The sequence below is a fragment of the Bactrocera oleae genome, chromosome 4 (genome assembly GCF_042242935.1).
Source record: "Bactrocera oleae isolate idBacOlea1 chromosome 4, idBacOlea1, whole genome shotgun sequence".
Lineage (NCBI taxonomy): Eukaryota > Metazoa > Arthropoda > Insecta > Diptera > Tephritidae > Bactrocera > Bactrocera oleae.
The window spans coordinates 69,994,470-70,018,708 of record NC_091538.1 but is presented as its reverse complement, the minus strand read 5'-3'; the positions used below and the strand labels follow the sequence as shown (position 1 = coordinate 70,018,708).

General features: G+C 37.3%; 1 protein-coding gene across 1 annotated transcript; it reads left to right on the top strand.

Moving 5' to 3' along the window:
- Mdr49 (Multi drug resistance 49) lies at positions 1–24,231 on the top strand. Its single transcript, XM_070108500.1, has 20 exons — positions 1–107; positions 3,352–3,503; positions 3,575–3,617; positions 6,234–6,427; positions 6,506–6,650; positions 6,723–6,823; positions 6,885–8,404; positions 8,474–8,643; positions 8,711–9,423; positions 9,485–9,647; positions 9,721–10,467; positions 17,937–18,067; positions 18,139–18,181; positions 19,992–20,185; positions 20,268–20,412; positions 20,485–20,585; positions 20,647–22,408; positions 22,476–23,188; positions 23,250–23,412; positions 23,482–24,231. The coding sequence occupies exons 2-20, from the start codon at positions 3,394–3,396 to the stop codon at positions 24,229–24,231; spliced, it is 7,908 nt and encodes a 2,635-aa protein (XP_069964601.1). The 5' UTR covers positions 1–107; positions 3,352–3,393.
- The last annotated feature ends 8 nt before the right edge of the window (positions 24,232–24,239 follow it).

Here is a 24,239-nt window from a genome sequence, read left to right as displayed (position 1 = left end):
CATGCCTTTCTCAAAGTGATCATTATAATAAGCAGTATTGCTAGTCAATCTTTCCATTCAGTCGTGTTTGAGAGCTCGCGGTGTTTGCACGCGTTGGCGAATATTTGGTAAGAACAACTTGTGCAAAAAATTTGACGAAAGATTCAAGTGCCCTCGGATGAGATTGCGAAGCTTAGACAAAGTTGAGTGTTGTTGTGGGACAAGGGATACTCACATTTACTTATGTGTATCTGCAGTTTGAATGGCAGCTATATGCTATAGAGGTCCGATATAAACAATTTGTTTGGTGATTGTAGCGTTGCCTTGGATTATAATATTGGTAAAGTAAAAAGTTCGTTCGGTTTTTATCTAAGAGGTGGCGTTATTGTCCATAGTACTAGTGTTACGTGTCGCATCATGTCATACTATACGGCGCTGAAAACGTGTTTATTCGCGCTAAAAGTTTGTCCTTGACAGTTTTTCGATTGATCGACTCAGTACGTTGTGAGCTCTCGTCAAAGATGGAGCTCCCGTCGTTGTGAGCTCCCAGCAAAGAGAAAATTCGCTATATTTTACAATTTTTTTCGATCAAGGCGAAAAAGCAGCCAAAGCGGCTGAAAAAATTAATTTAGTTTATGGGCCCGATACTGTTAACGAACGTGTAGCACAAAAGTGATTTGCTAGGTTCCGTTCCGGTAATTTCGATGTCAAAGATGCACCACGCGTCGGGAGGCCTGTCGTCGAAAATTGCGATAAAATCATGGAAATAGTAGAAACAGACCGTCACGTGAGCACTTATTTAATTGCTGAGGAACTAAAGATAAGCCAGAAAACCGTTTGGAACCATTTACATAACCTTGGATTCAAAAAGGAGCTCGATGTATGGGTGTCACACGAACTAACGCAAAAAACATGATGGTCCGAATTTCCATCTGCAAATCGCTGCAGAATCGCAACAAAATCGTCCCGTTTCTGAAGCACATTGTGACTGGCGATGAAAAATGGGTCACTTATGACAACATCGAGCGCAAACGGTCGTGGTCAAAGCTCGGGGAAGCGGCCCAGATGGTGGCCAAGACCGGATTGACGGCCAGAAAGGTTTTGCTGTGTGTTTGGTGGGATGGGCAAGGAATCATCTGCGAGCTGCTCCCCTATGGCCAAATGCTCAATTCGGCCCTCTACTGCCAACAACTGGACCGCTTGAACGCAGCACTCATCCAGAAGAGGCAATCTTTGATCAACAGAGGCCGAATTGTGTTCCATCAGGACAACGCCAGGCCACACACGTCTTTGGTGACTCGCCAGAAGCTCCTGGAGCTCGGATGGGAGGTTCTAATGCACCCACCTTATAGTCCGAACCTGGCACCAAGTGATTACCATCTTTTCCTGTCCATGGCGAACGCGCTTAATGGTGAGAAGTTGGCCTCAAGAGAGACTTGTGAAAATTAGCTCTCCGAGTTTTTTGCCAATAGGGACGCAGCCTTCTACGAGAGGGGTATAATGAGGTTGGCATCTCGTTGGCAACAAGTTTACGAACAAAACGGCGCATATTTGACTTAAATCGGACAAATGTACACAAAGTTATCATCTTTTGAAAAATCAATAAAAAACCGAACGAACTTTTTACTTTACCTAATATATGCCAATTTCCTGAAGATAATTTTTCAAAAAAAAAAAAAGTTTTCCATATATGAGGGATTAGTTCGCAAATATGTGTGTACACAGACAGACAGACGAACGTAACTAAATCGTCTCAGCCCGTCAAGTTAATAATTTATATATGTATACGTTCTCCGACGTTTCCTTCTGTGTGTTACAAACTTCGGGGCAAACTTAATATACCCTGTTAATAACTTAATTTTTATTTAACAAAATCTAAAACAAATTAGCTTCAACGATATACATATTAGCAGGTATCAATTTATAAAAGGTGAACAGTATGTATGTTTTATTAAAGCGCAACGATTAAGTCAAGGCCATGTAACGAGGATGAACACTAAGTGGGCGCAAAAGAAAAAAATTTAACCTGTGCTGAACCGCACTACGATAATTAAAGAAGACGAAGAGCACCACATCGATTTGTTAAGACTTTGAAGTGATTTTTTCGGCTTCAGCTCGTTTTTCGAGCGCCATTCGCTACCTTGTCAAGCATTGACGCACTTCATACCCAAAACATTAACCAAAATCTTTTCAGTCGATCCATAAGAGATTTGAGTCGATCCATAAGAGATTTTGAGGTACTGTACTATCTCTTTGATGCCAATACTATGATTTTCAAGCGCTCTTTCCTTAACTTTTTTGCTGTTATCGTCATTAACGGTGGATGAACGACTCGCATGAGGAAAGTTTTGTATGACTTTTGGACCTTTATTCAATGCTTTGTGTCACTCAAATACTTGTGATCGTGATAAAATAGCCTCCCAGAAGACATCTGCATTATTCTCAGCGATTCGATAGACGTGATTCCGTTAGAAACATAACATTTCAAGCATACTCGTTGTTCAATTTCTTATTCGTGGTAAAACATACATTTTCTTAGGGAGTTTGAGACATAGGATCATACAAAGTAAATCCAAATCTTGTATGAAAATTACTGTCAACATTTTAAGTGAATCAGTACAAAAGTGAGCATTTCATGTTTTCGGGCGCTTCGAAACGGTACTTTTAAGAAAAAAGAAGTGCATTTTAGCTCTTGGAACCCTCAGCTCGCAACTCCCGTAGTGCTTGATAAAATATATAATAAAATCATATCAGAGTAAAAACAACAAATTATTGTGATCGTTTATAAAAGAAAGTTTTGTAAAGCCATAAAAGGTAAAATGTTCATCATTAGTCGGCATAGTTGTTTCTAATTAAACACAGTACTAATAAATGAATGCAGGAATATTGTTTTGTTTTACAAATTTATGATTTTACAGTAAACATCGCCAACGGTATTGTTCTTGGTTTTGTTAAGCAAATGTCTGAAAGCTTTATTAATTTACTTTTGTAAATACAGTACACATATATGAATATAGCCATGTGTGTACGCTTGTGTGAACTTAGAGTACGTATACAATTGATGACGACTTTTTGGTTTGCCCATTGAATTATTTAAATGATTTATTACACTTCAAAGCGTGACAATTGCATGATCATGAATTGTGATACTCATATATATGTGTGATCACGTCTTTACAAACACATACATATATACATACATACATACATATAAAGAAACAATTAAGACTATTACTTCCATCTACTATATAGTTAAGGGCTTTAATTTGTAATGTTAAAACAAATTAAAGAGTGACACTTGCTGTGGTTGCACAGTATCATGTATCTACAGAAAGCAAATTGTATTGAACTCTTTTATTATCTTCATTTTAGGGAAAGACTAGTACCCTCTAGTTTCTCTTAAACAACGTAAAAATGGTCAGCAGTAGCTATAATGTGTCAATACAACGTCCTTCAGATCCTGCTGAGGACTTCAAAAAATTAGAAGGTTTACCAGGACCAAAAGATTTTGAGGCAACACAAAAGTAAGACGTTCCCTTTAAATGATTTCCATTCCATTTTTAATAATATTTTTACTTTGGTCTTCTACTTTCAGTGAGAGCAGTACTTCAGAAAAGAAGTATCCTTATTTGGAGCTGGTAAGTATTAGTGGTTACGAAACTCAGTAGCCAACATTAGTGACATTTAAAAATTATATGTATTAATATATATAAATTAATACTGTTCATACAACTATTTATTGTTCCTTTTCAAATAAATTCCGTCAGCATAGATAATATTTGCAATAGTTTTAATATTATAAATGCAACTTTTGCGTTTTAAGGTTTCTCTGCAAAAGTAAAAATTTCACATATAAACAATGAAACTTAATTATAGATTACCATAATCGTACATTGTCGAAATACTTCATTATTTAAAAATAATTGTAATATTATTCAGTTTAATTCGTGCATATAAAAACTTACGCTAACATTAAAATTTATATAAAAACAAGTAAGGAAGGGCTAAGTTCGGATGTAACCGAACATTTTATACTCTCGCAAAGTCAAATGGTATACTCGTTTGAGATTTCTTTGTAGATTGACTGATATTTTCGGTAGAAGGTCAACTATAGGCACTGGGGTCCACATATTTAGTACTTAGGGGTTTGAACAGTTTTGGTTCGATTTAGACAATTTTTGGCCGCAAGGTGGCATACTTTAATTGCATTATTCACGCAAAGTTTTACCCCGATATAATCATTGTTACCTGATTTGCATAGTGGAAAGTGAAAGAATCAGATGGAATTTAAAATGGTGTTACATGGGAAGTAAGCGTGATTGTAGTCCGATTTCGCCCATTTTCGCACTACGACATAGAAACATGAAAAGAACGTTATGCACCAAATTTGGTTGAAATCGGTTAAGCAGATCTCAAGATATGGGTTTAAACCTAAAAGTGGGCTGTGCCACGCCCACTGACTAATTTTGAACGCGGTTCCTATAAAGCCAATTTATACATCTCAGAGATAAGATTTAATGTCTCTGGCGTGTTTAGTGCTTGATTTATCGCGCTTTTAGTAGTTTTTAACAGTACCGTTATATGGGGAGTGGGCGAAGTTGCCACCCGATTTCAACTATTTTCACACCGTCAATAGAAGTGCTAAAAATATTTGCTTCTAGTGAATTTTGTTATTATAGCATTAGCGGTTTAGGAGATATGCACATTAAACCTATTAGAGGCGGGACCACGCCCACTTTTTAAAAAAAAGTTTTAACTTCAGATGCCCCTCCCTAATGTGATCCTGTGTACCAAATAACAGTCTTGTATCTTATTGCGGAGCTTAGTTATGGCAAGTTATTTGTTTTTGATTAATGGCGTTTTGTGGGCGTGGCAGTGGTCCGATTACGCCCATCTGCAATACCAACCGTCTCACGGTACCAAGAAACATGTCTACCAAGTTTCATAAAGATATCTCAATTTTTACTCAAGTTAGAGCTTGCACGGACGGACGGACAGACGGACGGACGGACAGACAGTCACCCGGATTTCAACTCGTCTCTTCATCCTGATCATTTATATATATATAACCCTATATCTAACTCGATTAATTTTAGGTGATACAAACAACCGTTAGGTGAACAAAACTATTATACTCTGTAGCAACAGGTTGCGAGAGTATAAAAACAACTAAAGTAACAGAAGGTTTAAATTCAGGTGTAACCGAACATTTTACGATATACGATTATCTTAATTTAGAGTTTAGTTATAGCAATTTATAGGTTTTCGAGTAACGTTGTTTCGTCTGCAATACAAAATTCCATCAATACTCGCATACAATCTCGATATGTACTTAAGTTATCGCTTAAACTGATCGACAGACAGTCACGCGGATTTCAACTCGTCTCGTCATTTTAAAATATTTGCCGATATGTGCGGTACAAAATCAGCCGGAAGTTCGAAAATCTTTCTGTTAGGCATATGGGGGCTAAGGGAATTTTTGATCCGATTTAACCCATTTTTGATATACAAGCATACAATTATCAGAAAAGGATTTTCTGTGAATTTCTTTAGTAATCTCACAGATTGATTAATATGTTTGATAAAAAGTTGGCAATGTAGGTAGCTGGGGGCTTGAATGGTTTTAGTCCAATTCGGACAATTTTTAGTCATTGTGTAAGGTGGCATACCGCAAAGGACTATTCGTGCAAAATTTTAACCGGATACATTGATTGGTTCTTGTTTTTTATACTGGAAAGTGAAAAAAATCAAATGGAATTTACAGTTGCGTTATATCGGCAGTAGGCGTGGTTTATAGATTTTCGAATAATGGCGTTTTATAGGCGTGGCAATGAATAATTTAATAGTAATAATGAGAATAAATTTATGAAAATAACTTCACTCAGTGAACTTATTTATTACAAATGTACTTTATATATTTACATATATAACTCGCATATCTATCGTGATTAGTTTTATATATTACAAACAACCGTTAGGCGAACAAAGGTATTATACTCCGTAGCAAAATGTACGAAATCATATAAACTTGGGTTTTTTATCCAACACCGATTTCTTTTACAACAGTCAACGGAACAAATCCTATTAAGGCTGTATACTTGTAGTTTAAAAACTCATGTTATTTTTCTGTATAAATTACAATGAAAGCGTTTAGTTTTGAGAATCAAAGGATATTATTAGTTATCAAACGAGCAAGTATATGGTATATGTATTTTGTGGAAAGTCAGGCGGTAAATTGTATTTATACTTTTCAGTTTCGCTATGCCACAATATGGGATTGTCTAACAATGGTCATCGGTATAATGGCGGCATCGATAGCTTCAATATCCGTGCCTTATAGTGTCATCCTTTACGCCGAGTTCACCACTCTGCTCATAGATCGCAATATGGGTATTGGCATTTCAACGCCAGCACCGATCTTGAGTGTTTTCGGCGGTGGCAAGACGCTGTAAGTTTCACAATTTTTTCTATATTTTATTTATTTATCATACAATTAACGATTAATAATTTATCAATTATCATTTAGCACAAATGCAACTCATGCCGAGAATATGCAGGCTGTTGAAGATGATGCGCTGGCTTTTGGTTTGGGAACGGTGGTTGGTTGCATGGTCCAACTATTGCTATTAAGTTTGGCGGTCACTATCTTAAATAAAGTGGCGCTCAGACAGGTTTGTGTGATGCGATAGATAAATATATATGTTTTTTTAAGCCGATCTCTACTTTTTAATTATTTAACACAGATCGCGAAAATGCGAAAATTGTTTTTGGAGTCTATATTACGTCAAGATATGTCGTGGTATGACACTTCTGCCGGCAATACTTTCGCCAACAAGATGACAGAGTATGTGAAGGAAATGTTTTACTCAAAACGAGATTTCTTTAAAACATTTAATTCATTGCAGAGATTTAGATAAAATGAAAGAAGGCATTGGCGAAAAGGTCGCAATGTTTGTATTTCTCATAATGACGTTCGTTGCTGGAGTTATCTTCTCTTTTATCTATGGCTGGCTCTTAACACTGATAGTGCTCAGTTGTTGTCCATTTATTATTGTTTCTACGGCACTGGTGGCTAAAATTCAGGGCACTTTCACAGAGAAGGAGTTGAAAGCTTACTCGAACGCCGGTGCGGTCGCTGAAGAAGTCTTCTCCGGCATACGTACAGTACTTGCCTTTAGCGGTGAACGCATAGAAACTGAAAGGTTCAGCAAATTGCTTGTGCCAGCAGAGAAGATGGGTCGAAAGAAAGGTTTTTACTCCGGTGTCGGCGGCGGCGTTATGTGGTTCATTACTTATATTGCTTATGCGATAGCAATATGGGTTGGCATTAAACTGATATTGAAGTATCGCTATATGGATGAGAAATTATACACAGCTGGTTCGTTAGTTATCGTACTATTCAGTATCATCGTGGGTGCGCAGAACTTAGGTTTCTCACTGCCACATATGGAGGCATTCGCAACGGCAAAAGCTGCAGCACAAAATGTTTTTGCCACCATCGATCGCAAGTCAGCGATTGATCCGTTAAATGAGAGTGGTGAAAAATTGGAGAATATGATTGGTAACATAAGTTTCGAAAATTTACATTTCCGTTACCCAGCGCGATCAGATGTACAAGTACTTAAGGGATTCTCATTACAAGTTCGCGCTGGTCAAACCGTTGCGTTAGTGGGACCGTCTGGTTGTGGTAAGTCCACCACACTACAACTATTACAGCGCTTCTATGATGCGCCCAGTGGTTGTGTACGTCTCGATGGGCGTGATCTACGTGAATTGAATGTAGGTTGGTTGCGTTCACAGATAGGTGTTGTCGGTCAGGAACCAGTATTATTCGCTGCCACTATTCGTGAGAATATACGTCAGGGTAAACTCTCAGCGACGCAAGAAGAAATTGAGAAAGCCGCACGTATGGCCAATTGTCATGAATTTATTGTCAAACTACCAAGTGGTTATGATACGATGGTGGGTGAACGTGGCGCTCAAATGTCTGGTGGCCAGAAACAACGTATAGCCATTGCACGTGCACTCATACGAAACCCGAAAATTTTATTGCTGGATGAGGCAACATCAGCTTTAGATCCCACATCCGAGCGTCGGGTACAAGACGCACTCGATGTGGCCAGTCAAGGACGTACCACGTTGGTTGTATCACATCGCCTTTCGACAGTGACAAACGCTGATTTGATTGTGTTCGTCAAAGACGGTGCTGTGGCTGAGCAGGGTACACACGATGAACTTATGCGCTCGGACGGGCTTTACTGTAAGTTGGTAATGATATCGAAACGTAAGGAAGAGGAAGAGGCTTTAGCGAACACCTCCAATGCAGTGCGACAGCGTAAGCAACAACAGCAAATGGTTCATGACTCCGACGATGACGACGAAACAAGTTCCGATGAAGCAGACGCTGAAACTGATGTGAGCAAACGTAAGACACACAAGTACTTATATTACACTTTGGCATTAAAAATATATATATATTTTTTTTTTTTTACAGAGAAATCGAAAATAAAGACGCCCAAGCTCGAAAAGCATAAGATCACTTTTAGTCAGCTGATGAAAATGAACGCACCGGAGTGGCGTTACATACTAATCGGCTGCATAGCAGCCATGTTGCATGGTGCTACATATCCTACATGGGCTGTGCTCTTCGGCGACTTCTTTGGAGTAAGTAGTGCATAATATATTAATATAAATCAATACATTTTCAAGCATATATTCAATTCGCTTACAGATTTTATCCGATCCCGACGACAATTATATCATAAGGCAATCGATTTTGTTTGCCTATCTGTTCGTCGTTATTGGCATTATAACCGGCATTAGCTCGCTCTTACAAACCTACATGTTCAGCATTGCGGGCGTGAAGATGACAACGCGATTGCGTCATGACGCTTTCAAAGCCATAATCAGCCAAGAGGTCGCCTACTTCGATGACCAACGGAATTCAGTGGGTGCGCTATGTGCACGCCTTGCTAGCGATTGTTCGAACGTGCAGGGTGCAACAGGCTCGCGAATCGGCATCATTGTGCAAGCAATCTCTACACTTACCATCGGCGTAATTCTATCGTTTACATACTCCTGGAATTTGACACTGGTCACTTTGCTAACTGTGCCACTCGTGTGTGTGTGCATACTTTTCGAATCACGATTTATGGAAGCGAGTACGAATGTAGAGCGACTAGCAATTGAAGATGCGTCGCGGGTTGCGGTGGAGGCAATAGCTAACATACGCACTGTAGCCAGTCTGGGGCAGGAACGTCACGTGCTTGAGTGTTATTGCGAGCAAATAGACAAAGCCGATAAGGCGTGTCGCAAGAAGGTGCGTTTCCGCGGTGTGGTGTACGCTATGGGACAAACGGCACCGTTCTTGGCCACTGGCATTTCTTTGTACTACGGTGGTATTCTAGTAGCCAATGATGGAATACCCTATGCGGATATTATAAAGTGAGTAGAGAAAATGTTTTTGTATATTGGTTGCCATAACTAATTATATGCACAACTTTAGAGTCTCTGAGGGTCTTATTTTCGGCTCATGGATGTTAGGTCAGGCGCTGTCATACGCGCCCAATGTTAGCGCTGCCGTGTTATCGGCAGGACGCTTGCTAAAACTGTTTCAACGTACACCCGCCATGTACAGTCCCGCAGAAAAGCCATACAACTTAACTATTGTGAGTTTTCAAAAAAATATAAAATAATACTAATAGTAGTGTACATGCTTAATCCTACAATTCAACGGTTTAGAAATCTGGAGGCGACATTACTTACGAAAACGTCGATTTCAATTACCCCAATCGCAAAGGCATAACTATACTGCAGAACCTTAATTTGACCATCAAAGGCGGCACTACAGTGGCCTTGGTTGGGCCTTCAGGCTCCGGCAAATCCACATGTGTACAGCTGCTGTTACGCTATTATGATCCTGTACTAGGTAAAGTCAATCTGAGTGGCGTACCAACAACAGAATTCTCATTCGATAGCTTACGTTCCGGCATGGGTCTAGTTTCGCAAGAACCCGTTCTATTGGACCGAACTATTGCTGAAAATATCGCCTACGGCAATAATTTTCGCACAGATATTCCCATGGCTGAAATTATTGAAGCGGCCAAGAAATCGAACATACATCAGTTTATCACCTCCTTACCGCAAGGCTACAACACACGTTTGGGCAGCAAAGGCGCTCAACTGTCTGGAGGTCAGAAGCAACGTATTGCCATAGCACGAGCTATGGTACGTAATCCAAAGATATTGATACTGGATGAGGCTACGTCTGCATTGGACATGGAGAGTGAGAAGGTGGTGCAAGAAGCGCTGGACGCGGCACGCAGTGGTCGTACGTGCCTTACAATTGCGCATCGACTGACCACAGTGAGGGATGCGGACCTAATCTGTGTGCTGAAGAAAGGTGTGGTGGTGGAGAAAGGCAATCATGAAGAATTAATGGCATTGAATGGCATATACGCAGAGCTGTATATGATGCAGCAAGTGGCTTAACCAATGATTTCTCTTAGAATTTTTTATGCTGTTGTTGGCAATAACCTGATATGTACATAAAGTCAATTCGATATTAATTTAGCATTAACATTATTGTTATGTTATGAGTAAAGTAGATAAATACATATAATTTTAACTAAATTTCTTAAATTGGTTATTTGTTTTAAATACTGCGACGCACTTAAAATGGTGGTGGCTAAATTCTGATATACATGCATTGATGACGATACGGGTTAAGTACTGATGACAGCAATATTCGGATACGGCATTGTTTCGTTTTTTTGCTTCAAAGCCTACTGTCCGTCATCGCCCCAGGATTAGCAAGCGCATTTTTACGTTCTTGTATAGCGCATGTAAGTTTTCGGAAAGGTCCTAACGGTAGCCCTAAAGACTTTAAATCCGCCTCGGTTAATTGAATCAACGTGTCCAGATCAATTTGTTGTTTCTGAAAACTAAGAGTGTAAACTATTGTTACATAGATCTGGCAGCTCCCTTCTGAATTAAAAATACTTACTCAGGCAAATACTCTTCCAAACCCCAGGCTGTGAGTAAACGCGCGATTGGGTTGGCCGCATTGTCCTGCTCATCATCGCTATACCCATCCGCACCCTCAGAATCGGAATCAGATTTGTTGAGGAAAGATCGTTGTTTGTCGAACTGCTTCTGTGCTTGTACTCGTGTTGCCAGTTTCCATGTCGTGTGGCATATAGTCAACCGGCTGTAATTGACTGAGACCCGCAGTCACCGAACGCCGTAACGCTACACTACCTAACATCACACGATCGAATAGGTCAGCCGGGCGTTGCATTGCGAATTCTTCACACTGCCAGGTGATATGAGCAGAAAACGGGAAATAACGAGAAGGTGCAGGTTTGACAGGTTTGAAACATTTCAGCCGAATAATTCACCTCACGACGAAGGAAAGTTCAATCAAACAGCATACAAATTTCGATTTGCACCTTTCCGTTATTTGACGTTCTGTGGTTTCACCATATTATATAATCTACAGATATATTATGTATAATTTATAATAACTTTTTCTTCACCGGCTTATAAAGGTATACACACTTACATATGTACCTATGTATGCATATAAAAATATTTATATATTGAGATATTACAGGAAATTGTTCTAATTCTTCTGGAATTTCTTCTGATCGTTGTAGACCAAAAAAACATTTGATCATCATCACCATATTCATCATCATTCTATGAAAATAGATATATAATAAAGTACGCAACAGATATGATTTTGCAAATCAAAATTACATTTATAATTAATTTAAAGAACCCTCCTCCCGATATTTAATAATAAATCTATGCGATTAAATTTTATTTTTCTTCAATTTTTGTGAAAGAAAATCTGTTTTACGCGATTTCCTTCGCGTTACAAGCGAAAACAAATTGCAGTCGTGTAAAATTAATATAAAGCTATACTGCCAAGTAGTCACACGTTCAGTAATGGAAATATGTGTTTGTCGGAAATTTCTCACAAAAAGTCAGTTACGGTGAATTTATTCTTTTATCAGCGAGATGGTCCTGGCATGGATTGACATCCATTATTACATACATGTGTTATTAATCCCATACCTTTGACTGTAAAAACAAGATTATTTGTAATTGATAATGGATTTTGTTGTTAATTAATCTTACACCAATTTTTCAGCATATGCATACATAAGTATGTAGATTACTATGTATATACACGCACGTGTCGTTTTACAAGATATTGTTACAGGAAGTACAGAAAGAGGCTTCAGAGTGGGTGAGACAAGAAAAGCGTAAAACATGTAAAAGCATACTCGTATGAATTAATCTCAGGTATTTTTAATAATTTCACTCGTCAAAGCCTCTGCTGAAAAGGCCTTTCTTAACCCAAAAATCTAACCGAAGAGAGCACAACTTGAGACGTAAAAAGCTGTGAGAACTGCTAGTACTCGCATTTGAAGAAACAGCTGTTAAAGCACATGTGTATATAAATGATATTTGACGCATTTGCTTTGATTTCGTTTATTTTCATTGTTTTGAATTGTGAAAATAAAAGTTCTATTTATTAATTGTGTTGATGTCGATTGTTAACATGAAATCTTCTTCTTCCTACAAGCTAGCTACTAACAGTTAAGATACAAAGCTAATGTCTTTGGCCTTTAACCATGGATAAATTAGATTAGAAATTAGTTATTTCTTACGTCATGAGTCACTAAATTATTAGATATTGTGAATACCGTTTCATTACATAAACATACCATGCATACATATTTTATAATATCTTTGACCGTCTTGCTCTACTCGAGTATAAATATATACTTACTTAGAAAAGTCTTTAAATTTATTAAGGTATTAGTTTTTCACAACGTAATAAAAAAATTGAAAAGTTTGTTCACGTGCATACCAGAAAACGATGTGCTAAATGAGCAAAAACCAAAAATATGTGTACTTGTAACTATATCTCTTTAGCAGGTGTGGGACCGATATTATTTTATTTATTTCAAGACAAGCTGAGTTCCGGTGAACTGTCTGTCAGTTCCTCCGTACAAGCTGCAACCTGAGTAAAACTTAAGATATATTGATGAAACTTGGTAAATCAGTTTCTGGGCACCATATGAATCGGATCAATGCCACACCTACAAATTTACGTCAATCGAAAACGCTTAAGACGCTATAGCTAAGTCGCGAGTTAAGATACGAAACTAAATGAAGAGTCAATGATGATATCGAAATAAAACTTTGTACAAATAATGTATTTATGGTATTCTATCTCATGTATAAAAATTGTCGAAATCGGCCCATAACTTTTTCAGACCCAATATTCCGAAAATATCATTCAATCTGTACGATATGTTTTTGAAATTCAGAGAGATAATCTTTTCCAGATGCAATTGTGCAAAAATGGGTAATATACATATGTACATATATGTACCTAATATAAAGATTTTCAAACTTCCAGTTGACTTTGCAAAATTAAGTGAACCTATAATATAATATAAGATATACTATAGTTTAATGGCGAAAATATGTGAAATCGGTCCATGAGTTACCCCACTTCCCAGTGAGGCTATACATAATAATTATTATTATATGATTATATACAGTTAGAAGGCCGAAAAAAAGTTACTATTCCAAACGTTTTTCTGAGAAAACTTTTAAATTTAAATTGACCAAAAGATTTATACACACATTATGATATCTATTAACTATATTTTAAGGCTTAGTACTAGTAAAAATATTTATTTGGAAAAGAGGTACAGCTGATCTCCGGGAGCTCCTCTCAAAAAACTCCTCTGAACTGAATCATCATGAAATTAAAAAACCAAACAGATTTCGTTAAAGTAATGTTAAATCTAGTAATTAATCAAAGGAATATGCAAAATAAAATTTTTCGACAAAATGGCGGTTTCTCAGAAAAAAAAAATCGATTTTCACCGAAATTTCGGCCTTAAATTGTTTATAAAAACAAAAATATTTATCGGAGAAAAAAGATCTTCAAATAATTACTAAAAAAATATAGTTGAGAAGCTCGTGTTAAAATTTGAGACTAATCGGTTTAGCTTTTTTCAAGTCATGTTGGTCATCGACTTTGAAAACACCATTTTAAGAAATCATTCTGAGGAATGCACTTTACATGAGATAAAAAACTCTGAAACGCCTTTTCAAATTTGCATGTAACTTCGAAAATATTCATCGGAGCGATATGAAATTTTCTGTGTGTATTTTTAAATATATGTACATTTAGAAAAAATAAAATAAAAATAAAATCAATTTTTTGCAAATTCTAACTGTATGTAACCCCTTAATCATCATTATCACTCATATCCCTAATATAATTACTTTTTAAATATAAATATCTCGAACACGAAGCAAAATGTAGTAATGAAACTTAGTGTGTTTAAGACCTATAATATAAGTTCATATCTTTAATATAAATTTAACACAGTATTTCCCTTACCTTTGCATCATTGCAAACTGTTAGAGTATAAAATATTAAGCTGCGCTCGAACTTGGCGCTTTCTTACTTAATTATTTTACATACTAGACGCACGTATTTGGCTTTAAACGCACTGAATACTAGGTGGTAGTATACCCTTATATTAATTTAGATAAGCAGATGATATAGAGCAATATAGTTTTATTGGTTAGCGGTTGTCATCCCGTTTTCGACCAGCTGCCTATTAGACAAAAATTTTGCAAGTCACTCCAATACTCGTGTATGCAAAAGCCTGTTATCAATTAAACAACAACAAAAATATTCAATAAACAGTAATAGGTACGGATTGTTTATTATTATATGTGAAAGTGTTTCTGCCCATTATTTCATGATCAAGATGGGTGAGTCACGAGTAAGTGTCATTAGATCTTTGATTAATTGCCTTGCATATGTAATAAATAATGCATTATTTACTATCAATTTAACTTTGAAAATACGTAGTAAAAACCGGAAACGAGTAGGATTTGTTTTCTAATAAGCAGAGAAATTCACAGATTTTCAATAAAACTAATATAATCTCATTGTTTACTAATTTACATTCTCTTAATTTTTTGTACAGAAATTTGCTTTCATACTCTCGCAACTACCAACTTTTCATTACTGGACCATTATGACGTAGTCTGAAATAAGTCAGATACTCTGGCTTCGATCATATTAAATATTAGATCCAAGTGATGAACAATCGTTGTACTACATCGTCGCTACATATGTTCATACCATAAATCTAAACAAATAAAATCGCATACATATGTATATCTTAAGTAAAGTGGACGTGCTGCTGATACTGGTCGTCCAGTCATATTAGCAACAAGCTACGTTCAAGCTCGCAAACGCTAACATCTACAACAGAGTATAGGTATATTGTTAAAGCAATATTACAGTAAGTGATAAGAATTTTTATGGCCGCAATAGAATTCGTAGACAACAATAGGAAAACAATAAAATTAGTACGTACACAATAGGCGCTATGCCTTTCTCAAAGTGATCATTATAATAAGCGGTATTGCTAGCCAATCCTTTCATTCAGTTGTAGCAGAGTGAGGACTGCAGTTGTGTTTGAGAGCTCGCGGTGTTTGCACGCGTTGGCGAATAATTGGTAAGAACAACTTGTGCAAAAAATTTGATGAAAAATTGAAGTGCCCTCCGATAAGATTGCGAAGCTTAGACAAAGTTAAGTGTTGTGGGACAAGGGATACTCACATTTACTTATATTTATCTGCGTAAAATATCAACGATTTAAGCAGATTGAAATTACTACTTACGCCTTTTGTGTATAACTTTATACAAACGCGGTTTTTTATGGAGTAAGCCAAAATAAATATCCGTTTAAGTGGCCGATTAAAGTGTTTTATGGAAATAGATATTGGCGATAGTGCTCTTTATTGAACGAAAATAATTTAAATTAATTCGATTTAGAAGTGTTTGTTCTAGGAAATTACTAATAAAGTGCTATTGGAAGTGAAAAGCAGTGTAAATATTTCGTAATTTGACGAAAATATAAAATAAATAATTATAAAGCACAAATTAAATAAAGATTGAAAATAATAAGAAAACACTTTAACTTTGCCTCACCAATGCTATAATACCTTACACAAGTGCATTTTTTTACTGCATAAAAGGTTATAAATAGATCTTTATCTTGATTTTTATCGACCAGTTTGAATGGCAGCTATATGCTATAGAGGTCCGATATAAACTATTTTTTTGGTGATTGTAGCGTTGCCTTGGATTATAATCTATGCCAATTTCCTAAAGATAATTTTTCAAAAAACAAAGAGTTTTCCATATATGAGGGATTAGTTCGCAAATATGTGTGTACACAGACAGACAGACGAACGTAACTAAATCGTCTCAGCCCGTCAAGTTAATCATTTATATATGTATACATTCTCCGACGTTTCCTTCTGTGTGTTACAAACTTCGGGGCAAACTTAATATACCCTGTTAATAATTTAATTTTTATTTAACAAAATCTATAACAAATTAGCTTCAACGATATACATGTTAGCAGGTATCAACTTATAAAAGGTAAAAACAGTATGTATATGTTTTATTAAAGCGCAACGATTTACTCAAGGCCATGTAACAAGGATGAACGCAAAAGAAAAAAATTTTACCAGTGCTGAACCGCACTACGATAATTAAAGAAGACGAAGAGCACCACATCGATTTGTTAAGACTTTGAAGTGATTTTTTCGGCTTCAGCTCGCTTTTCGAGCGCCATTCGCTACCTTGTCAAGCATTGACGCGCTTCATACCCAAAACAGTAACCAAAATCTTTTCAGTCGATCCATAAGAGATTTTGAGATACTGTACTATCTCTCTGATGCCAATACTATGATTTTCAAGCGCTGTTTCCTTAACTTTTTTGCTGTTATCGTCATTAACGGTGGATTAACGACTCGCATGAGGAAAGTTTTGTATGACTTTTGGACCTTTATTCAATGCTTTGTGTCACTCAAATACTTGTGATCGTGATAAAATAGCCTCCCAGAATACATCTGCATTATTCTCAGTGATTCGATAGACGTGATTCCGTTAGAAACATAACAATTCAAGCATACTCGTTGTTCAATTTCTTGTTCGTGGTAAAACATACATTTCCTTAGGGAATTTGAGACATAGGATCATACAAAGTAAATTCAAATCTTGTATGAAAATTACTGTCAACATTTTAAGTGAATCAGTACAAAAGTGAGCATTTCATGTTTTCGGACGCTTCGGAAATGTACTTTTAAGAAAAAAGAAGTGCTCTAAATTTTAGCTCTTTGAACCCTCAGCTCGCAACTTCCGTAGTGCTTGATAAAATATAATATATAATAAAATCATACCAGAGTAAAAAGAACAAATTATTGTGATAGTTTATAAAAGAAAGTTTGTAAAGCCATAAAAGGTAAAATGTTTATAGGACAACACAAAAGTTCATAAATATTTACTATGTGTTCATTAGTCGGCATAGTTGTTTCTAATTAAACACAGTACTAATAAACGAATGATAGAGATATAGTTTTGTTTTACAAATTTATGATTTTACAGCAAATATCGCCAACGGTATTGTTCTTGGTTTTGTTAAGCAAATGTCTGAAAAGTTTATTAATTTTTATCTCCATAACTTTACACACATGTGTGTACGTCTCTGTGAACTTAGAGTACGTATGCAAATGTGGAAGACTTTTTTGTTTGCCCATTGAATTAATTAAATGATTTGTTACACTTCAAAGCGTGAAAATTGTATGATCATGAATTGTGATACTCATATTTATGTGTGATCACGTCCCCACAAACATACATACATACATATAAAGAAACAATTAAGACTATTACTTCCATCTACTATATAGTTAAGGGCTTTAATTTGTAATGTTAAAAAAATTAAAAAGTGACACTTGCTGTGGTTGCACAGTATCATGTATCTACAGAAAGCAAATTGTATTGAACTCTTTTATTATCTTCATTTTAGGGAAAGACTAGTACCCTCTAGTTTCTCTTAAACAACGTAAAAATGGTCAGCAGTAGCTATAATGTGTCAATACAAGGTCCTTCAGATCCTGCTGAGGACTTCAAAAAATTAGAAGGTTTACCAGGACCAAAAGATTTTGAGGCAACACAAAAGTAAGACGTTCCCTTTAAATGATTTCCATTCCATTTTTAATAATATTTTTACTTTGGTCTTCTACTTTCAGTGAGAGCAGTACTACAGAAAAGAAGTATCCTTATTTGGAGCTGGTAAGTGTTAGTGGTTACGAAATTCAGTAGTCAACATTAGTGACATTTATATCATAAAAATTATATGTGTTAATACAAGTATATATAAATTAATGCTGTTCATGCAACTATTTATTGTTCCTTTTCAAATAAATTCCGTCAGCATAGATTATATAATTTTAATATAATAAATGTAACTTTTGCGTTTTAATGTTTCTCTCCAGAAGTAAAAAATTTTACATATAAAAAATGAAGCTTGATTAATTATGCTACAATGTTAGCACTCACCAAAGATATTTTATTTTCTTTTTATTCACAAAACGCCCTTTTAAGGTTTAAATTACTTTTTTTTATTGTTTTTATTTTTTTTAATAAATGTCATTTTTCACAACCTTTGTACTAAAAGGTAATACAACGATTTTAAAGAGGTCGGTAGTGGAAATAGCGATTTCACGGTGACGTTGCGCAAAAGAAGGTTTGTGGTCGCTCGTCGTCCCCTTTTTACCTCCTTCGGTGTGGTGTGTAGTGTGTCTTCATGTGTGGGGTGATCGTGGTGGTAGGATTAGTGTGGAATGTGTATAGAATGGTGTATTGAGTTACTCATTTAACCAAAGCTTAATTATAGATTACCATAATCGTACATTGTCGAAACACTTCATTATTTAAAAATAATTGTAATATTATTCAGTTTAATTCGTGCATACCTATAAAAACTTACGCTAGCATTAAAATTTATAAAAAAAACAACTAAAGTAACAGAAGGTTTAAATTCAGGTGTAACCGAACATTTTACGATATACGATTATCTTAATTTAGAGTTTAGTTATAGCAATTTATAGGTTTTCGAGTAACGTCGTTTCGTCTGCAATACAAAATTCCATCAATACTCGCATACAATCTCGATGTGTACTTAAGTTATCGCTTGAACTGATCGACAGACAGTCACGCGGATTTCAACTCGTCTCGTCATTCTAAAATATTTGCCGATATGTGCGGTACAAAATCAGCCGGAAGTTCGAAAATCTTTCTGTTAGGTTTATGGGGGCTAAGGGAATTTTTGATCTGATTTAACCCATTTTTGATATAGAAGCATACAATTATCAGAAAAGGATTTTCTGTGAATTTCTTTAGTAATCTCACAGATTGATTAATATGTTTGATAAAAAGTTGGCAATATAGGTAGCTGGGGGCTTGAATGGTTTTAGTCCAATTCGGACAATTTTTAGTCATTGTGTAAGGTGGCATACCGCAAAGGACTATTCGTGCAAAATTTTAACCGGATACATTGATTGCTTCTTGTTTTTTATACTGGAAAGTGAAAAAATCAAATGGAATTTACAGTTGCGTTATATCGGCAGTAGGCGTGGTTTATAGATTTTCGATTAATGGCGTTTTATAAGCGTGGCAATGAATAATTTAATAGTAATAATGAGAATAAATTTATGAAAATAACTTCACTCAGTGCACTTATTTATTATATATATGTAGTACATATTTACATATATAACTCGCATATCTATCGTGATTAGTTTTATATATTACAAACAACCGTTAGGCGAACAAAGGTATTATACTCCGTAGCAAAATGTACGAAATCATATAAACTTGGGTTTTTTATCCAACACCGATTTCTTTTACAACAGTCAACGGAACAAATCCTATTAAGGCTATATACTTGTAGTTTAAAAACTCATGTTATTTTTCTGTATAAATTACAATGAAAGCGTTTAGTTTTGAGAATCAAAGGATATTATTAGTTATCAAACGAGCAAGTATATGGTATATGTATTTTGTGGAAAGTCAGGCGGTAAATTGTATTTATACTTTTCAGTTTCGCTATGCCACAATATGGGATTGTCTAACAATGGTCATCGGTATAATGGCGGCATCGATGGCTTCAATTTCCGTGCCCTATAATGTCATCCTTTACGCCGAGTTCACCACTCTGCTCATAGATCGCGATATGGGTATTGGCACTTCAACGCCAGCACCGATCTTGAGTGTTTTCGGCGGTGGCAGGACGCTGTAAGTTTCACAATTTTTTCTATATTTTATTTATTGTATTATCATTCAATTAACGATTAATAATTTATCAATTATCAATTAGCACAAATGCAACTCATGCCGAGAATATGCAGGCTGTTAAAGATGATGCGCTGGCTTTTGGTTTGGGAGCGGTGGTTGGTTGCATGGTCCAACTATTGCTATTAAGTTTGGCGGTCGCTATCTTAAATAAAGTGGCGCTCAGACAGGTTTGTGTGATGCGATAGATAAATATATATGTTTTTTTAAGCCGATCTCTACTTTTTAATTATTTAACACAGATCGCGAAAATGCGAAAATTGTTTTTGGAGTCTATATTACGTCAAGATATGTCGTGGTATGACACTTCTGCCGGCAATACTTTCGCCAACAAGATGACAGAGTATGTGAAGGAAATGTTTTACTCAAAACGAGATTTCTTTAAAACATTTAATTCATTGCAGAGATTTAGATAAAATGAAAGAAGGCATTGGCGAAAAGGTCGCAATGTTTGTATTTCTCATAATGACGTTCGTTGCTGGAGTTATCTTCTCTTTTATCTATGGCTGGCTCTTAACACTGATAGTGCTCAGTTGTTGTCCATTTATTATTGTTTCTACGGCACTGGTGGCTAAAATTCAGGGCACTTTCACAGAGAAGGAGTTGAAAGCTTACTCGAATGCCGGTGCGGTCGCTGAAGAAGTCTTCTCCGGCATACGTACAGTACTTGCCTTTAGCGGTGAACGCATAGAAACTGAAAGGTTCAGCAAATTGCTTGTGCCAGCAGAGAAGATGGGTCGAAAGAAAGGTTTTTACTCCGGTGTCGGCAGCGGCGTTATGTGGTTCATTATTTATATTGCTTATGCGATAGCAATATGGGTTGGCATTAAACTGATATTGAAGTATCGCTATATGGATGAGAAATTATACACAGCTGGTTCGTTAGTTATCGTACTATTCAGTATCATCATGGGTGCGCAGAACTTAGGTTTCTCACTGCCACATGTGGAGGCATTCGCAACGGCAAAAGCTGCAGCACAAAATGTTTTTGCCACCATCGATCGCAAGTCAGCGATTGATCCGTTAAATGAGAGTGGTGAAAAATTGGAGAATATGATTGGTAACATAAGTTTCGAAAATTTACATTTCCGTTACCCAGCGCGATCAGATGTACAAGTACTTAAGGGATTCTCATTACAAGTTCGCGCTGGTCAAACCGTTGCGTTAGTGGGACCGTCTGGTTGTGGTAAGTCCACCACACTACAACTATTACAGCGCTTCTATGATGCGCCCAGTGGTTGTGTACGTCTCGATGGGCGTGATCTACGTGAATTGAATGTAGGTTGGTTGCGTTCACAGATAGGTGTTGTCGGTCAGGAACCAGTATTATTCGCAGCCACTATTCGTGAGAATATACGTCAGGGTAAACTCTCAGCGACGCAAGAAGAAATTGAGAAAGCCGCACGTATGGCCAATTGTCATGAATTTATTGTCAAACTACCAAGTGGTTATGATACGATGGTGGGTGAACGTGGCGCTCAAATGTCTGGTGGCCAGAAACAACGTATAGCCATTGCACGTGCACTCATACGAAACCCGAAAATTTTATTGCTGGATGAGGCAACATCAGCTTTAGATCCCACATCCGAGCGTCGGGTACAAGACGCACTCGATGTGGCCAGTCAAGGACGTACCACGTTGGTTGTATCACATCGCCTTTCGACAGTGACAAACGCTGATTTGATTGTGTTCGTCAAAGACGGTGCTGTGGCTGAGCAGGGTACACACGATGAACTTATGCGCTCGGACGGGCTTTACTGTAAGTTGGTAATGATATCGAAACGTAAGGAAGAGGAAGAGGCTTTAGCGAACACCTCCAATGCAGTGCGACAGCGTAAGCAACAACAGCAAATGGTTCATGACTCCGACGATGACGACGAAACAAGTTCCGATGAAGCAGACGCTGAAACTGATGTGAGCAAACGTAAGACACACAAGTACTTATATTACACTTTGGCATTAAAAATATATATATATATTTTTTTTTTTTTTACAGAGAAATCGAAAATAAAGACGCCTAAGCTCGAAAAGCATAAGATCACTTTTAGTCAGCTGATGAAAATGAACGCACCGGAGTGGCGTTACATACTAATCGGCTGCATAGCAGCCATGTTGCATGGTGCTACATATCCTACATGGGCTGTGCTCTTCGGCGACTTCTTTGGAGTAAGTAGTGCATAATATATTAATATAAATCAATACATTTTCAAGCATATATTCAATTCGCTTATAGATTTTATCCGATCCCGACGACAATTATATCATAAGGCAATCGATTTTGTTTGCCTATCTGTTCGTCGTTATTGGCATTATAACCGGCATTAGCTCGCTCTTACAAACCTACATGTTCAGCATTGCGGGCGTGAAGATGACAACGCGATTGCGTCATGACGCTTTCAAAGCCATAATCAGCCAAGAGGTCGCCTACTTCGATGACCAACGGAATTCAGTGGGTGCGCTATGTGCACGCCTTGCTGGCGATTGTTCGAACGTGCAAGGTGCAACGGGCTCGCGCATCGGCATCATTGTGCAAGCAATCTCTACACTTACCATCGGCGTAATTCTATCGTTTACTTACTCCTGGAATTTGACACTGGTCACTTTGCTAACTGTGCCACTCGTGTGTGCGTGCATACTTTTCGAGTCACGATTTATGGAAGCGAGTACGAATGTAGAGCGACTAGCAATTGAAGATGCGTCGCGTGTTGCGGTGGAGGCAATAGCTAACATACGCACTGTAGCCAGTCTGGGGCAGGAACGTCACGTGCTTGAGCGCTATTGCGAGCAAATAGACAAAGCCGATAAGGCGTGTCGCAAGAAGGTGCGTTTCCGCGGTGTGGTGTACGCTATGGGACAAACGGCACCGTTCTTGGCCTATGGCATTTCTTTGTACTACGGTGGTATTCTAGTAGCCAATGATGGAATACCCTATCAAGATATTATAAAGTGAGTAGAGATAATGTTTTCGTATATTGTTTGCCATAACTAATTATATGCACAACTTTAGAGTCTCTGAGGGTCTTATTTTCGGCTCATGGATGTTAGGTCAGGCGCTGTCATACGCGCCCAATGTTAGCGCTGCCGTGTTATCGGCAGGACGCTTGCTAAAACTGTTTCAACGTACACCCGCCATGTACAGTCCCGCAGAAAAGCCATACAACACAACTATGGTGAGTTAAAAAAAAAAATATGATAATAGTAGTACTATACATGTTTAATCATACAATTCAACGATTTAGAAATCTGGAGGCGACATTACTTACGAAAACGTCGATTTCAATTACCCCAATCGCAAAGGCATAACTATATTGCAGAACCTTAATTTGACCATCAAAGGCGGCACTACAGTGGCCTTGGTTGGGCCTTCGGGCTCCGGCAAATCCACATGTGTACAGCTGCTGTTACGCTATTATGATCCTGTACTAGGTAAAGTCAATCTGAGTGGCGTACCAACAACAGAATTCTCATTCGATAGCTTACGTTCCGGCATGGGTCTAGTTTCGCAAGAACCCGTTCTATTCGATCGAACCATTGCTGAAAATATCGCCTACGGCAATAATTTTCGCACAGATATTCCCATGGCTGAAATTATTGAAGCGGCCAAGAAATCGAACATACATCAGTTTATCACCTCCTTACCGCAAGGCTACAACACACGTTTGGGCAGCAAAGGCGCTCAACTGTCTGGAGGTCAGAAGCAACGTATTGCCATAGCACGAGCTATGGTACGTAATCCAAAGATATTGATACTGGATGAGGCTACGTCTGCATTGGACATGGAGAGTGAGAAGGTGGTGCAAGAAGCGCTGGACGCGGCACGCAGTGGACGTACATGCCTTACAATTGCGCATCGACTGACCACAGTGAGGGATGCGGACCTAATCTGTGTGCTGAAGAAAGGTGTGGTGGTGGAGAAAGGCAATCATGAAGAATTAATGGCATTGAATGGCATATATGCAGAGCTGTATATGATGCAGCAAGTGGCTTAACCAATGAT

Excerpts from the sequence above, each read along its gene's own strand:
- Mdr49 (XM_070108500.1), top strand. The coding sequence starts at position 3,394 with ATGGTCAGCAGTAGCTATAATGTGTCAATACAACGTCCTTCAGATCCT. Across the intron at positions 6,651-6,722 it reads ATAAAGTGGCGCTCAGACAG|ATCGCGAAAATGCGAAAATT; the intron begins GTTTGTGTGATG and ends TATTTAACACAG. Across the intron at positions 10,468-17,936 it reads ATATGATGCAGCAAGTGGCT|TTTCTCTTAAACAACGTAAA; the intron begins TAACCAATGATT and ends AGTACCCTCTAG.